Genomic DNA, 16493 nt, shown 5'->3' with positions numbered 1-16493 from the left:
ACACGAGGAAGCGCGTGCGCTCACCTCTTTAATAATGAAAAACTTTCCGCGAGAAAATCGACGCTCGAGATTTAATAATTGACTACACGACCGCCGCCGAATGCGCTCGGTGCGGCAACGGCGGCGACGATGACGACGACGACGTCATCGGATAATTCGTAAAGCTCGATCTCGTTGTATAGTATACGACCAGTATATTATTATAAGATGTTAACAATCTCCGAATTTTATAACGATAATAATATAGTTAATCCGTCTTATATTGTATAATGAGTATATATAAAGGCTGACCGTTCGCGCTTGGACGCACGTTGGGTAATATAACCTGCAGCGGAGAGGCGGAGCCGCCGCCGCCGATCGCAATATTCGCGTTTCTTCCTTTTTTATAAATATTTTAAAAACAGTGGCTGTACTTGAAAACATGGTTTGGTAACGAAATGCTAAATGTTTAGTGCACAACAAATTTATACAAATTTTTAATATGTACATAATATTTATTATATGTTTTGCTTTTAATTATATTATGATAGACAATTTTCACTATGAAAAGTAAAAATGATCACATGAAAACGTGAAACCTGCAATACCAATGCCCCTTTATATTATAATATATAATAATTTTCATAGCAATGAATCATATCAAATATAAATGAATAAATAATAAATATTCCATCATTATTACTTTAATTTCAAAACTATCTATCCATTTATTTATTTACATCATCTTATTAAATTAATGTGAAATGATATTCAGAATACTGTGTCGAAAGTCAAAAATCTCTTTAAGAATAACAATTTCACGGTTGCCAAAATATGTACTTCATTATTTTAAATAATCTTATATCAAACAGCTACGACATTTTATGTAAAATATATGATTTTAAATTGTTCCGGTATTCATTATCCAAGTATACATCGCCCGACTACGGTATAATAAGTACTTCCGTGTAGTTGTATTAATATTTAATGATTATCTACACAACACGATGGCGATAATAATATTATGTGTTCAAGAAATAAGGGCATTTTAAATTCTACAGAGCGAAGCTCTGAATGTATTGATTTTATAAAACATTATTAATAATTTTCATATGTGTGCTTTATTTGGTAAGCCTATCATCACTTTTAGGGCAGTAAAAATTATTTGACTTTCAACTTCGAGATGGTTTCTGGTAGAAATTTGATCTAAATGGTAGACCCCATTTCTATTTTTCTTAATTCTATATAAAATAAAATACGTAAGCAAAACTTATTGATATGTATTTGAAGTTCAATTTTTGATATAATTTGTCAAAATCATAAATTTAATGAATTACAATTTGAAAAATTAATAATATTGTTCATAAGTTGTTTATATTAAAACTAAAAATTCTAATAAATATATAAGTACAACAATTTTTTATAGACATTTGAAATTCAAATTTGTACAAAATTACTTTTGACTCAAAACTTGACATGGGTTTATTATGCATTTTACTACACACAATTACATTTCTAATGTATATATAGATTAATTTCAAAATATTATTTACTTTATTTTACGGTTAGGTTGTAATGGTTGTATTCACTCAAAAGTTAATAGCAATGATATAATATGTTGTAAATGATATTTATTATTGTATTAATAACACAATATATGCAATGTTTTCGACAAAAATTAAATCAACCTACCCTAATACAAATTAGTAATTAGTAATAACTAAAAAAAAAAAATTACTAGCAATACAAAACAACATATAATAGGTACCCTACACTCTATAGGCTTAGTGATTTAGTTTGACAGACTGTCTCCACTCAGAACTCGTTTTTCGTATACAGTGATATATCATTGAATTTAAATTTAACACATCCATTACAATTACCTACTCGTTCTCTATTTTACAACAAAGCAGTACCCACTTTTTCACTTTTTTTTTAATATTATTATAACTGTAAGACCACGTGGATTGTGAACCATTCCGCTCTTATTATATATTAGGTGTAAATTTAATTATAATAATAATGTATCTTTACTTACAGAATAGTCAATAGGGTTTTCCTGCTTTCGTGTGTTTCAGCTTTTTGTAAAACTCGTCGACTCTCCCGGTATAAATACTACTTTTAATAGGGTCATAGTGATATCTATGAACATAACATAGTATGGATTTACTAGATCCGATTCAGCAACTACCATCGCGATAGTTAACCCTTTCTAGTCATAAATTTGAAATAAATGAGTTCAACTTATCTCGTATAATATCTAATGTGTGTGGTAACCACTATAACTCCGTGAATAATTATTTATTACCTATCATTCTTTATATTATATACGCACCAAACATTAATCAATATACATATAAATATAATAGATATGTTACGTACAGAGAACTACAACAGAGATTTATTAATTCTCTATGTTTGATAATATTTATCATAATAACTGATCACTCATGAGTTATACATGATATAATAATAATAATAATACCTAATACCTCTGCATCGGTGGATCAGCCATTCAGCCATTATGTACATGACTGCAAGATACGATGCATAAATGTTTACATAAAATAAATCGTATTCATATTCAGATAAATTCATATTATTATAGGTTATTATATGTAACATGTATGTTGATAATTTAAAACCATCTGTCGATAACAATTAAAACATTTAAGTTATGTGCGAAACCGTGTAAAATATTTATTTTCAATTTTCAGGTGGTCATTTCAACACAAGTTACGGTTGAAGGTCCTCTGTTGGCTGTATCGGATAACATGTTCGTACACAACAATTCAAAACACGGACGCCGAGCAAAACGTTTAGACCCAAATGACGGTAAGAATAGCTCAGTAAATATTTATTTTCGTATAGAATCGGTTTATCAGATATTATTAATATTACACGTATAGCCACCACATAATTATTTAGGTTTAACGAATATAATTTGTGTGTGCGTACTACAGAGTACGAGAATAGAAGCATTATAAAACTTTATCATGCATTAAAAATAATATTTATACACCGAGATATTTCGTAAGGGCAATTTCCGCCGATTCTAATATTAGTGTTTTGGTAAAGCCGTAAAGGTCACTTTATATAATACTATGTATTTCCCCGCTGCGAACGACAACGCGTAATAATATAATATTATGGTATGTTTTCGGATATAATATTGTTGTCATGAACGTTTTTTCGCCTTTTTTATCGTGCGGCATATTGCGTATTATGCGTAGACAAGTTAGACGGCATACCCACCAACACGACCTAATATTTATTTTAATTGACATGGAGCACGAACAAAAATACAGACATGCACAAAACACATTACAGGGTGTCTAATGATTGTTAAAAGCCGAGCAAAATGCCAGAGTAATATTAAACAGATATTCGCGAGTTTTGACGTTTTGTTTTGTTTCCTTAAAGTAAGAGGACAAAAAAAAAAAGAAAATGGAAAGGAAAATAAAATAAAGGGAAAAATACACGTGGAAGTTGTTTGTGTATGCTGGGCGACATTCTACGGAGTTTTGCGATCTAAAACTTTTTTCTTGTCCCGAATTGGTACCGCCTGATTCGGTCCACTGCATAAAACCCATTTTATACAGCGTCGCAATTGAACCGCTCCCGGCAAAAGAAATCTCTCGGTCTCGACAGCTAAGCGTAACTTCAATTCACTCCATAATAATATATACCAGAGATAAAAATACAACGAAAAAAGTAGAGAAAAAAATATTACGATGTCGATGGATACAGCGAATAATAAAATATAATATACTATAAAAACATGTATACATGTACATATGTATATATATATATATATATAATATGCATTTATACTGTTTGTCCCGTCTGAGGATTTTTGTATTTTTACGTTCTATCGATTGTTATTTTTATTTTTTTTTCCTACAATAGTCGTAGAATTGTCCAGTGAAATTATAGCCATTAGCTTTTTTTTTCACCACACACGATCGATTATTTCACTTGACACGCGGCTGTACATTCGGTTTTTCAGAAATCGGATAAAACCACGAGTACTGTTGTAAACGAGTCTTAATGCCCGTGGTTTGTCTATGAATCTCGTCCACGGGAAAGTTCACATTTGAGAATCCACGTGAATTGAATTTAAAAAAAATTAAAATACGTATTTTTTACATTGTTTACCGGTCATTCTGCGTTGAACGCTGAATCAAAAGCAATAAGCGGAACATATGGAATATATGTGTATACAATTGTGTATACATTTCTGCAATAATAAAACATAAATATTTTGAAAAAAAAAAATGAAAATCGAATTACTTACCTACTACATTATATTACATTATTGTACATCTTACGACCAATGGACAAACACAAGGATTGGAATATTATAGGTTAGGTACCTACGTGTGCACATACAATAAACACGATGTAAAAGTTTTCTCTTATAATGTTGTTCATATTTAAAACGTATCAAAATTTTATTCGTCGTTCGCGTAACGCGTATTTATGTAGTTATATGTATATAATATTATGGATATGGCTATGCATTGGCATATTTTTCTTAGTACACTCTGATTGCTGCTGTAGTTTGAAATATCCACGAATTTCGTAATTATGTAACAAATAGTGGTTATTTTATTTTGCATATTGTATATTTTAGCCGCGATGGTCAGTAAAAGAATAAAATAGAGTATTATTAATCCAAAGAATATAATACCCAAGTATTTATATAAGTATAGTAAGATATATAGGTATAGTTTTTTCATTTATATCTTATCATAAATTCATACAACTACAGCGTTTTAGTTTTAGATCTACTTAATTTTTACTTTTCATCATTTAAAATACCCAAAATATAAAGCAACGGTGCAAATACTTCGACAGTATGTCGATCAAATGTATATTCTCGAATTTTTACACATTTTTATTTAATCAATTACTTATTTTATACATATTTTATTGCATATTTTTTAGCTCTAACTATGAGTATGTTATATAAATACGAATTAACGAAAAAAATCTCGTTTCACCCGTTAACGCAATAAACATACGATATACCTAGTATTCTATACGTTAAAAATGATTGTATTCATTATTTTTTTTTATTATCTCTTAGGTATGTTTTCTCCTCTGCCCGTGGCGACACCGTGTATAAAACACATTACACCGAGCGAAGGATGGACCCACGGCGGAGCTTCGGTCACTATATTGGGTGATAATTTTTTCGACGGGTTGCAAGTGGTTTTCGGCAGCAATCTAGTTTGGAGCGAAGTAATTATAAACAGAAAACTCAATAGATATATATATATATATATATATACTATCGCGCATTCCGAGCACGTAGGTTTAATACGATTACTGTATTTTCCCTGCAGCTATTGACTCCACACGCCATACAAGTGCAAACACCGCCCAGGCCCATACCCGGCATCGTAGAAGTAACGCTGTCGTATAAATCCAAACAGTTTTGCAAAGGATCTCCCGGCAGATTTGCGTACATATGTAAGTTTAAATAGTTGTACATTGTAAATATTATATTATTATGACCGATAACGCGCATATTTCGATAAACGTTATAATTAAATCATGATTCGTAACATTATATACCTATTATTTATACAGAATATATTTTTAATTTTAGCACTCAGCGAACCTACCATCGATTACGGTTTTCAAAGACTACAAAAATTTGTACCCAGATATCCAGGTGATCCCGAAAAACTACCAAAGGTAAATTACACTTGCGTACTTAAATTAAATAAAGCAATATACTATTGTAAACCAAACATCGTTATTTAGCTGCTACGTGCAATCTACGCTTGTTTAAACGGTTTAGATAATAAACATAATGTATCGTATTTAATAATAATCGTAGCATTTTTAAAAATTAACAATCAGTAAATTTATGTAATTTTACGTGAAACGGGTAAATGGGTAATAATTTTATCGAGTTAATTTGTTCATGTTGGCACTACAACACTTTCTGCAGTTACATAATATAATAGCAGACGTTAGTCGCATACTAAACAAGTGATCGAAAACCGAGGCTATTTACAGAAATATCAAACAATCATGCTCATACCAATTAAAAGTATAGACGCAGTGGCGTACACAACAATTATTAACGAGACGGAAGACTCAAAACAATTTATTTGATTTAATTAATATTTACATGATAGATGATACACAAAATTATGATTTTGTTAACTTGGTATTATTTTATTATATTATAATTTATAAGACGATGAGTTAAATGCAATGAAAAATTCAAAATCTTCATTATTATCAAAAGTAATAACATGGGTTATTAATAATTAGTTATATTTGATCAAGTTATAAAAACTTTAAAACAGATTTAATTTAAAATCATGAACAGAATTATTATGTTAATGGTAGTATTAAAAATTAATTGTAAGAACAAAATTTAATTCATTAGGAATCTTTCAAAGTATTATGTTGCTCTCTATTGCTTCTAGTTAGTTTATAAATTAATCTATCTAAGAAATTTAAAAAATAAAAATATTTGTATGTTTATACAAAAATGTTTTTACTCAATATTGACTTTGCATCCGGGATAAAACTATGGTGACAGACGTGTCATTTGCATTTACATTTTGAAACGTCCAAACAGATAAAACATCCCCATCCTTAGCTGTGCGTACACCACCGCATAGATATATATATGTATAATAAAATTATATTTTTTTGGGAGAGTTTTAAAACACGTTAGGTTATCGAAATTTGATCACCGTACAGTTTTTACCATTTTACCGATACCAGTTCTCGCTAATATTAGTTCAAAAATTAGTAAAATTAAAAAATCACTCATCATTCTAATAAGACTACCGAGTGTGGCGCGAAAAGCATCGCGGCTAGAGGATACGATATATCGTATAATATTATGTATTTATGTTCATAACGAAAGTATTACGTGCCTGGTACAAATAACTCGATGTATATAAAAATGACACACGTTAATGTCTTATTTTCGCAGGAAGTGATCCTGAAGCGTGCAGCGGATTTAGCGGAAGCGCTATACACGATGCCCCGAAACAATCAACTTTCGCTATCGCTGCCCAGGTCGCCGTGCTCGCGGGACAGGGACAGCAACAACATGTCGACGTCGGCGGGGGCGGTGGGCACCGGGTTCAACCCGTACACCGGACAGCTAGCGGTAACCGTACACGACCACGGTGCTACTGGTCAATGGAACGACGGTGAGTGCTGTAATGAGATCATATTCTTAAATTATTAGATATTAGATATTAGTTATAAGTGTTATAGATCTCCTATAATTGCCGGACGAACGCGGGGAATCCCGTAGGCCCTACAGTATAGGGCGTTTTCCGATCAGTAGTGAGCTAGAGCCTAGAGCGATTATTTCGAATTTCGAGAATAAAAATGGAAAATGTCTATGAAAACTATTTGTTTTACTTCCATCGTTGTATTATAATTATACATTGACAATATTTAAAACGTACAACATTAAATTACAAATGTACTGTACAAGAATGCAAAAACGATTTGATCGAAACATTGAACATCGAGACGACGATGTATTTACGTAAAATCAATAGTTGAAATGGTAAAAGTTAAAAATAGTTTTTAGAAAAAGTACGTTCGGTCTGTCCGGACATATTAATGATTTATAAATAGATGAATAAAAACAAGATTATCGAATATAATATTACAAAATGTTCAAAATAGACTGAATTGTTTTTGATAAAAGTAACAAGTCCGGACATATTATATTTGTCCGCTTCACATTTAAAATATAAATCACGATAAAATATTAACTATTGTATATCTTAGTATCTTCAATACTTGTTATACATATACGCTATAAAACCTATCTTGCGTTAAAAACACAAAAATTTAAGTATCAAACAATGTTTTAACTATGTCAATGACAATAAATATTTTTCTAAGTGAAAAATATAACCCTAATTAACCAAATGGTTTTAACGATTTTTAGAAAATTGAACATATAGGTAATATTTTGCCTTTTAGCCATCGATTTATGACCACTGGTGTTCTGGTTTGAAAATAAAATTAAAATATTTTCATTTAATAATTGCTACAAAAATTAAAATAAAATGTCATAATCTGTAAAATTATAACTTATGTCTTATGGTACCGTACAGTACCATAATATCTATACAGTACTATAATAACACACTGTCTACCGTTTTCTACCAATGGTATTATCGTCAATAGTCATTTTTGACCACTCCACCGAATTCGATCAAGTATATACATTATACACACATAATTTTGAGAAGACTTAATTATATAATATGATATATGAAGCGGATTTCCTGTCATAACTAAATTATACCGTCTCGTGTTAAACACTTTTTGCTAATTAGTCCAATCCTTATAATTGATACGTAACCTTATACAAATATTGAAATATTCCCTTTCCGGCTTCCTTCCCCCGTGTAGTCGTAAGTGCAAATCATTAGTCGTAACCAAACACTACTTTTAAGTCGTATTAAGTCCACAATTAGCCATATGGTGTAAGCAGAGTATATAATAATATATTCAATCTATACATAACGTGTTACCAAAATTCGTGACCTATACGTATTAAAACACGTACGGAATATTATGATACGACACGGGTGCATGGTGAGACAATTAGAATAATTAACGCATTTAATGTAATGTTCAAATTTCGTACCCGAGCGTTTGCCAATTTGTCGTCGTTCTAACTTCTAACGTGGTATTGGTCACGACACGAGATACAGTTTATTATAATACTGTTTTGGAGCGTAGGGCAATATAATATTGTCTTATACGCCGGCCAAGTGTGGTTTATTTATTTATTTAAATTTTTTTTTTTTTGTAATACTAAAACCTTTTTCCTTGTCCACAGACGATTACGGACGCGGTCAGAGCAGCAGCGTGTCGCCCCGAGGCGGCGGTTACGGGTCCAGCGCATCGACGCCGCACTCGACCAACGGCACGAACGGAAGCACGTACATAAATCCGCCACCAACCAGTGGAGGCGGTGGCGGTGGTGGTGGCGGTGGTGGCGGCGGAAGCGGCGGCGGTGGCGGAGGCGGTGGAAACCCGTCCAATTCCGGTCCCAACAACGGTAACGGAGGAAATTCCGGTTACAATGGTTCCACCATGCCTAACACCACATCGGCCGCGTCGTCCGTTCAACTGACCAACATGAACTCGCCCACGGCCACTTCGCACCCATCACTCTTCAACTCTTCCTCAAGTAAGTACTATAATACGACGACAATTGTACACAATCACATAGTACTAGTGGTGCACATGTCGCGGGTAGTTGTTTGCCAACCATATATTATTGTGCGCATGGCGTTTCGCTTAAAAAATAGTACAAAATAAATCTAGACCAATGACTATAGAACTTTTAGAAAAATAGTGGACGCTAAAATACGCGTTTTCAAAATACGATGTCGAACCGTATCTGTTCATTATTATTGTATTCATAAGCATATATTATTACAGTAAGATGTTTTGGGCGATTACCCCCTCTCCCCTCACACCATTTTTGGGTATTTTTATTATGGTTATCATTTTTTTTTTTAAATTAGCTACAATTTTCAACATCTGATTTTCAAAAAAAAATAATATCCCTCCGAAACTTTTTTCTGCATACGTACCCACTACATCCTGTTCGTAATATTATTACTGCCATCGTCTATTTTGTAATCGAACTAAACATTCTCCAGTGTGTTTTCTATAATAGTTATGAATTATTATAGTTGGAATGACTAATGAGTCTGCGCATTTAATGGTGATTAGTGTGAAAAATACTTATTCCGTTATTATAGTCATTATAGATATTTAGTCCGAATATAATATATAGTATTGACGTATTGTGCTGTTTATGAGGACACCACGAAACCAAAAAACATGACATATCAAAATATTATTCCATAATATAGAAATATACTATATTATGTTAAAAACACATTACCATGGTAAACACTATGCTATGTGTATATAATATAATATAATAGTATGTTTAGATAACGTATTGAAGCTAAACTATTACTATACCCTGCAGGCTGCAACAAAAATCGATTGCGGATAGACGATAAGAGTGATATGAGTAATGCATCGAACATTTTACATGTATTTTGCGATATTTATACATCACTTGAGCCGTGAACATCTAACCCGAAAAATTATTTTTGACTTTATTACTAGCGGTACACCCGTTATTGCAGTAATACTTTTTTATAGACAACATTTAGATTTTTCCATATCGTCTCGCGGTACTTGCGTCTTGCGTATAATCGAAATTCACCAATTTGATATCAAGTGCATTTTAATTTTTGTATAAATAGTCATATCGCACACACATTATATTAATATGTCAAACTATTCCATTTTTGTTTTCGATCTAAATTTTAAAGATTAGAATTTACATGAAAAATGTTATGAATTTGTATAGGTACACTAAAATAATTTGTAAATTTACAAAATTTTACGAACTTAAATTTTAAACCCTTTAAAAAATGTGATTATTTATTTCTGATATTTAAAATTTTTTTTATTAGTTGTTATTTTTATAAAATATATTATAGTAATTATTAAGTCGTTTTTGGCAATGGCATAGGCCGTAGAGCAGCGTTTAGTACGTTGTAGCGAAGAGTAATGCAATGTTCTGTGTAGTGAACAATTAAAATATTATTATACAAATTAAAAATATTTATCGTTAAATCGTTTCACGTAAGAAAGAATCAAGTCAAAGTTAAAATACCAAATTTTCACTTCAAATAGAGTAGCATTTTAACCGCGTCGTAGCGTTTTTATTTTATTTTTTTGTTAGGACACGAGTGTTTAATAGTTTAAACTGTTTAAAGAATGTAAAAATAACAGATTCTTAGAGCGGTAATGCCCCCCCTGTCCCCCCTAAATATGGCATTGATAATTTTCTTTTCCAATCCCACGCGTTGTTTTAATTATAACGTATGTCATTTTTGTTATTAATTTACTAATTACTATGATTCTACTTTATTACAGGAATGGGCACTTTGGTAACATCACCGTTCGCAATGAATCCGTTCGCTTTACCAAACTGCAACGGACAGCCGTACGCCACGAGCCCGTTAATCAGCTCATCAGCGAAATAAATATACAAAACACAATGCGCCGCCTTTAAAATATAGTGTCGATTATGTTTCTAGTAGTTGTCTAACTTAATCGACTGTAAACGCCGATTCGGGAATACGACACTCCCGTTAAATAGGTTTAAAATACGCATTGTTATTATTAAAATCATTTAATCTTTATTTATTATTATTATCATTATTATTATTGTTATTATTATAATTATTATTATTACAGTCCGGATTTTTATTCTGCGAGTACACTTAAAATATGTTCGTATAATGTATACTACAATTTCCACATACCGACAAATTATAATATGTTACAACTAAAATTATAAAAATTATAATTTCTCCATTCTTTAAACTCAAAAACAACTTTTCTATTTTTTTTTTTAACTATGTACTATTAAATTTTTGAATTTTCACATTTTAGTATGATTAAATCACTATAGATATTTAGAAAAAATCATTACTAATCGTATATCGGAATGAAAATAATTATCTTAGCTTCAAAAAATACTCAGTTACTAATCCATTTATTACTTACATAGCCAAGTACTCTGAAGACCATAAAGATACATAGTGTATACATACTGCTTATAAATGATGGTCCGTACTTTTTAATTTCTAATACGAGACCATAACAGAAAAACTGAAAACAACTATGCAACTTAACCATAGATAGAACAAAAATCAATAATCATAATAACATAGTAAAATACGATTTTCTACATATGTATAATTAATAAATAAAATCTTAAAAATCCGGACAATAATTTATTATTATTGTCACATTGATAAGTGGTTTGAGACATTTTTGATTCTGTCTTGCTGACCAGCAATATTATGTAATAAATAAAAATAATAATAAAAATTTAAATATCAAATTTTAATGAATTTCGATAACACTATTTTTGTATAAAAATAAATATATATATAATAATGTATTTAGAAATCCTATTGTAAACTGTATTCTATTTAATCTTATTATTGTATTATGTTGTACGATAATTCATTTTCTTTGTTTGTTTCTATTTATTTACAAAATAATTTGTTGTTTTTTTTTATTTACGTATGTAATTTTTGTTTTGTGTATAGTTTCAATGTCTTTTTAAAATTAACTATGATTTTTTTATCTAGTCTAATTGTAAAAATATGTATCAAGTTAAGTTGAAATTTCCTCGCAAAATCACGTATTTATTGCAGTAACCCAAAACGAATGTATTAAGTTTCATTTAGAACACAATAATCCTGTGAATGAAGTAATTTAAATATTATTAAAAAATTTTTTTGTGATAATTTGATACACTAAAAATAATTATTAATTTCCCATGTCTTAAAATATTATTGTTAACTTCGATAAAAAATATAATTCGGTGTGGTCATGTATTATATCTATAATAATACTATCCATGACGATTGAAACAATTACATATCATACGAGCTTTGTTTGCTCTATACAATTTATGTAAAAAAAAAAAAAAAATACGAAAAAATACTATTGTTATTATTTAGTGTATATATATATATATATATATATTATACATAAATATATATTATATATAATTTTATATTATATAAACACTTTAGTTTCTTATCAGCTTCTGTAATTAGTACAGCGTCTTATATAACATATAAAACATAATATAATATTATAATATATTCCTAGACTGCCAATTTTTGGTTGTATACAATTGTTTTCATTGTACATATCTAATTATTTACATCAGTAATAATATAATATATATATACTCTATACATTTTGTTTAACATTTATTATTACTATTCGATCATGTAAGTAACATTATTTATTTATTTTATTTTTTTTTTTGATTTTTGAGATTAAAAAGAGACATTAGCGACCAACTATCTACTCATTGATTTGTGTTGTTTAGTATTAGCTATATCGTATATTATTATCTCGTTCAATTTAAATTACTAGATTTATTGAGTGCTTCGTAATCGCTCTGACGGTAACCAGTGTTCCTTTTCTCTATATTTTTTCTTTTTCCTGGATCTTGTTGATTCACAGTTAGCGTCTAAGTTATCCCGTAGTCCACCGGCCAAATACTTCGTGACACACTCTCCATCAAAAAACAGTCAAAACAGATGAATTATTAGTAATGATGCATGATGCATTTATGCTTACAGATTTTATTAATTTTATTTGTATAATTAGTCGACATTGACAAGAAAATAAAAATATGCGTTTATTGAGTAACGAATGAGAACAAATACCATTACTAAAGCAGTAGAACTACATGTATACGTGTTAAGAAGGCGTTATTAAGTTTTGAAGAGGGGGAATGAGACTAAGACTAAAAAATATAGTTACAAGTTTCGCGTAGGTCCCCCCTTTAGAGGTTGGCCGATAAACTGTTGAACGGTTGGCATTGCGTGCGAGTTACGACCATTATTAGAAGCGCACGAATCAGAACCAGAGAGAACATCATGACGTGCTTAATAATACAATATTATTTTAATTTTTCTTTCCTAACATATTACATTTATGTAGCATTCATTACAACGAGTTATTTAAAAAAAATCTTGAATAGACAAATATCCATATTTTGTATTAATATTTAATAGGTATATATTGGCAAAGTGGAAACATGTTGCAACATATACATTAATATACAATAAATTAAGTTATGTAGTTTAGTGTATTATGCATTTACACTATAATAAATTAATATAATTTAATTTTAATTTAATCATTACATAAATGATTATAATACTATTTACAATCATATTAAAAAAGTTGTATTTATGCATTTTCATCTTGTGTTTGATATTGAAATAATGTTCGTGTCTACTTATGTGTATAATGACTATAATGTATATTAGGTGTTAATGGTATTTGAATGATTATTATTACTATTATTAAAAATTTTCCTGGTATTTAATTTTTAGGTAGTAGACATAGTTAACGGTTATTACTTATTAATTTACCTCTCACTAAAATTAAAAATAACTAGTGTATTGATTATCATTTAAAAATCATGAAATAGGTATTTACGAAGTTAATAATTCTTAAAAATAAACTTATTAATTAAAAATATGGTGAATTCATAGTCCCGTGAGTATGATGACTCACTATCACTGTTTTGCTGGATCTTAGAACCTAGATTCCTTTCCACCCAAGGCGCAATATCAAATTAGTATTTACTACATAGAAAATAAAACATTATAAATATCCTACGATTTGATGACTTTTACAAAAGCACCCGAGGCAAGTATAACCCCCTCTTTTCCTTCTCGACATTTAACTCATCATTGATGAGTTATACAAATTAAAATACAATTCCTTGAGGCGTCGCTTGATTATTAAATCTATACAGTATTGAACTAGTTGTTCCAAATATACTAGTATACTATATTATACTATACTATGTATATTATAATTTAAAATTATTGAATTGCTAGAAAGGAGTAAGACGAAAATCCTTCGACTAAACAGATATGTAGATATTGGAATTGAAATTTGTTACCACATACCAATATTGGTATTAGCTAATTACCTACCTAGTGGATAATATAGTATACATATAATTTAACGTTGACAAATTTTACCATTACACATTTATCAATTATCATCATAATTTCAAATGACAAGTGCGATTGGTCTTGGAATCGGTGTTGGTTAGTAAATTAGTAATCCAAAACCTAAATAATGGCGAGGATGGCAAGAAAAATGTATTTTATTGAATATTGACCAATAACCTTAAAACTTGACAAATGTTTTCATATTATTATTATCATTTGTACGTACAAAAAATCGTCGTTTACAGTATACTGAGATACTGAGATTCGCAAAACTGGTACATCCAATCTTCGACACTACAATATAACTGGCTATAATCTATAATTATTACTAAAATAAGCAGTATAATATATTGTACGAGTTTTGAACGCTGTCGCAAACAGAGGGTCTCCGGCACATCATTATCATTGGCCTCCGTTCACCAAACTTATACTGCGCCAATTTGGACCGCACCGATTGCGCGGGGATCATTAATTATATCGCATCGCGTAAATTGACTCGTATCCTTCAGTATACACGAATAACGTACAAATGTATATGTATAAAAAAAAAAAATATCGGTCCGCGTACGATTTGTTTACTCGCCCGAAGTCGTCGTTGTCGTAACGGAACTCGCAGTGGCCGGGAATACGCGCGCTCCCCCGAAGCCGAACTGGGAAATGATTAATTTCAATTATACGCTCCAGAACCACGGGAGACTATAATACACGCGATTTGTTTGCTCTCGCGTCCCCATATCGTTTACCATATGTCCTAACCCCCCCCCCACATCACCCCTCGCCGCGGTCTCTTCGCACAATACAGTTAAGTATTTGTTTTGGCCTCTTCGGGTATCGGGTTTTTTTTTCATATACGTTAAATTTTTTAACAACCTTGACTATTCTCAACCCCACCGATCACATACACACACACACACACACACACGCACGATGCACTTGTGTAATACGTATAAGAGTGTGGGACGTATGCGTGTGTGTATATATATATATATAAATGAAACGACGTACAAACATCGATGACGGCTATATATTGTGTACAATAATATACCACTTCACAGACACACACACGCGCGCGCTTAATATCTATCGTGGTTTTTTATTTTTTTATTTTTGTTTTTTTTAATTCCTATTCGCCGTGGTTGCGGTTTATTTTTACCGTCCTACCTACTCGTGCCCGGACTCTCGGCGATTTTGTTTGTTCGCAAAATTGGAAATCCATCGATCGCTTCAAGTGCGGGTATTTTTCGTTTTGTTTTTTTTTTTTTTTTTTATTCCCCGTAATATTTTATTACATTAACCGCGCATGTGGGAGGTAGCCGGTAACCGTGTAGGTATATCTTAAATCTGATGCGAATCGTTATCGTCGTCGTCGTCGATGTGGCGGAGTCGTAGACGACGGAACGCCGCGCTCAGAACAATACGATCGCGGTACACCGATAAATACGTATAATATACGAGACTACGACGTATATTATGAGTCATGTTATGTTTAATTTATTTAACGTAGGGCATAACATAATCTAAAATCGTATTACACATTATGACGTACGCGCCACGAGCGCGAATGAATATGTATGAGATACGGAAATCGAAAGGGAGCGCGCGCGCGCCCGGCTCTATACCCGCCGCTCGGGTCCGTTATATTATCTATTATACAGCCGAAGTAGGATTCCCCGCTCTCACTCGTCCGAATTATACAACAATAACAACAATATAATGGGCTTCTGTTATTTTTATCCAGGGCTTAACGACCCCCCTTGCACACTTTTTTTTTCAAATTCAATCTCCACCCACGCATCATCGCCGACGCCGAGGTTCAATTACGTTATTAATACCACCGTCTTCCCGCACGAAATACCTATATTTGGCATATTAATAATATTTTATAAAATTGTA

General features: G+C 31.1%; 1 protein-coding gene across 1 annotated transcript in view; it reads left to right on the top strand.

Annotated features, from left to right (window-relative positions):
• Positions 1 to 11889, top strand: part of LOC113556486 (transcription factor collier-like) — an 81397-nt gene extending 69508 nt beyond the window's left edge. Inside the window, exons 8-14 of the mRNA XM_026961451.2 lie at positions 2697 to 2814; positions 5072 to 5226; positions 5331 to 5457; positions 5597 to 5685; positions 6950 to 7172; positions 8834 to 9187; positions 10966 to 11889. Of these exons, the coding sequence (XP_026817252.1) occupies positions 2697 to 2814; positions 5072 to 5226; positions 5331 to 5457; positions 5597 to 5685; positions 6950 to 7172; positions 8834 to 9187; positions 10966 to 11075 (1176 nt within the window). The 3' untranslated portion in view covers positions 11076 to 11889. The remainder of the gene's footprint in view (positions 1 to 2696; positions 2815 to 5071; positions 5227 to 5330; positions 5458 to 5596; positions 5686 to 6949; positions 7173 to 8833; positions 9188 to 10965) is intronic.
• Positions 11890 to 16493: the final 4604 nt, after the last annotated feature.

Source organism: Rhopalosiphum maidis, chromosome 3 (assembly GCF_003676215.2).
Source record: "Rhopalosiphum maidis isolate BTI-1 chromosome 3, ASM367621v3, whole genome shotgun sequence".
NCBI lineage: Eukaryota > Metazoa > Arthropoda > Insecta > Hemiptera > Aphididae > Rhopalosiphum > Rhopalosiphum maidis.
Note: the sequence above shows the minus strand (reverse complement) of the source record. Positions and strands in the feature narration are given on the sequence as shown.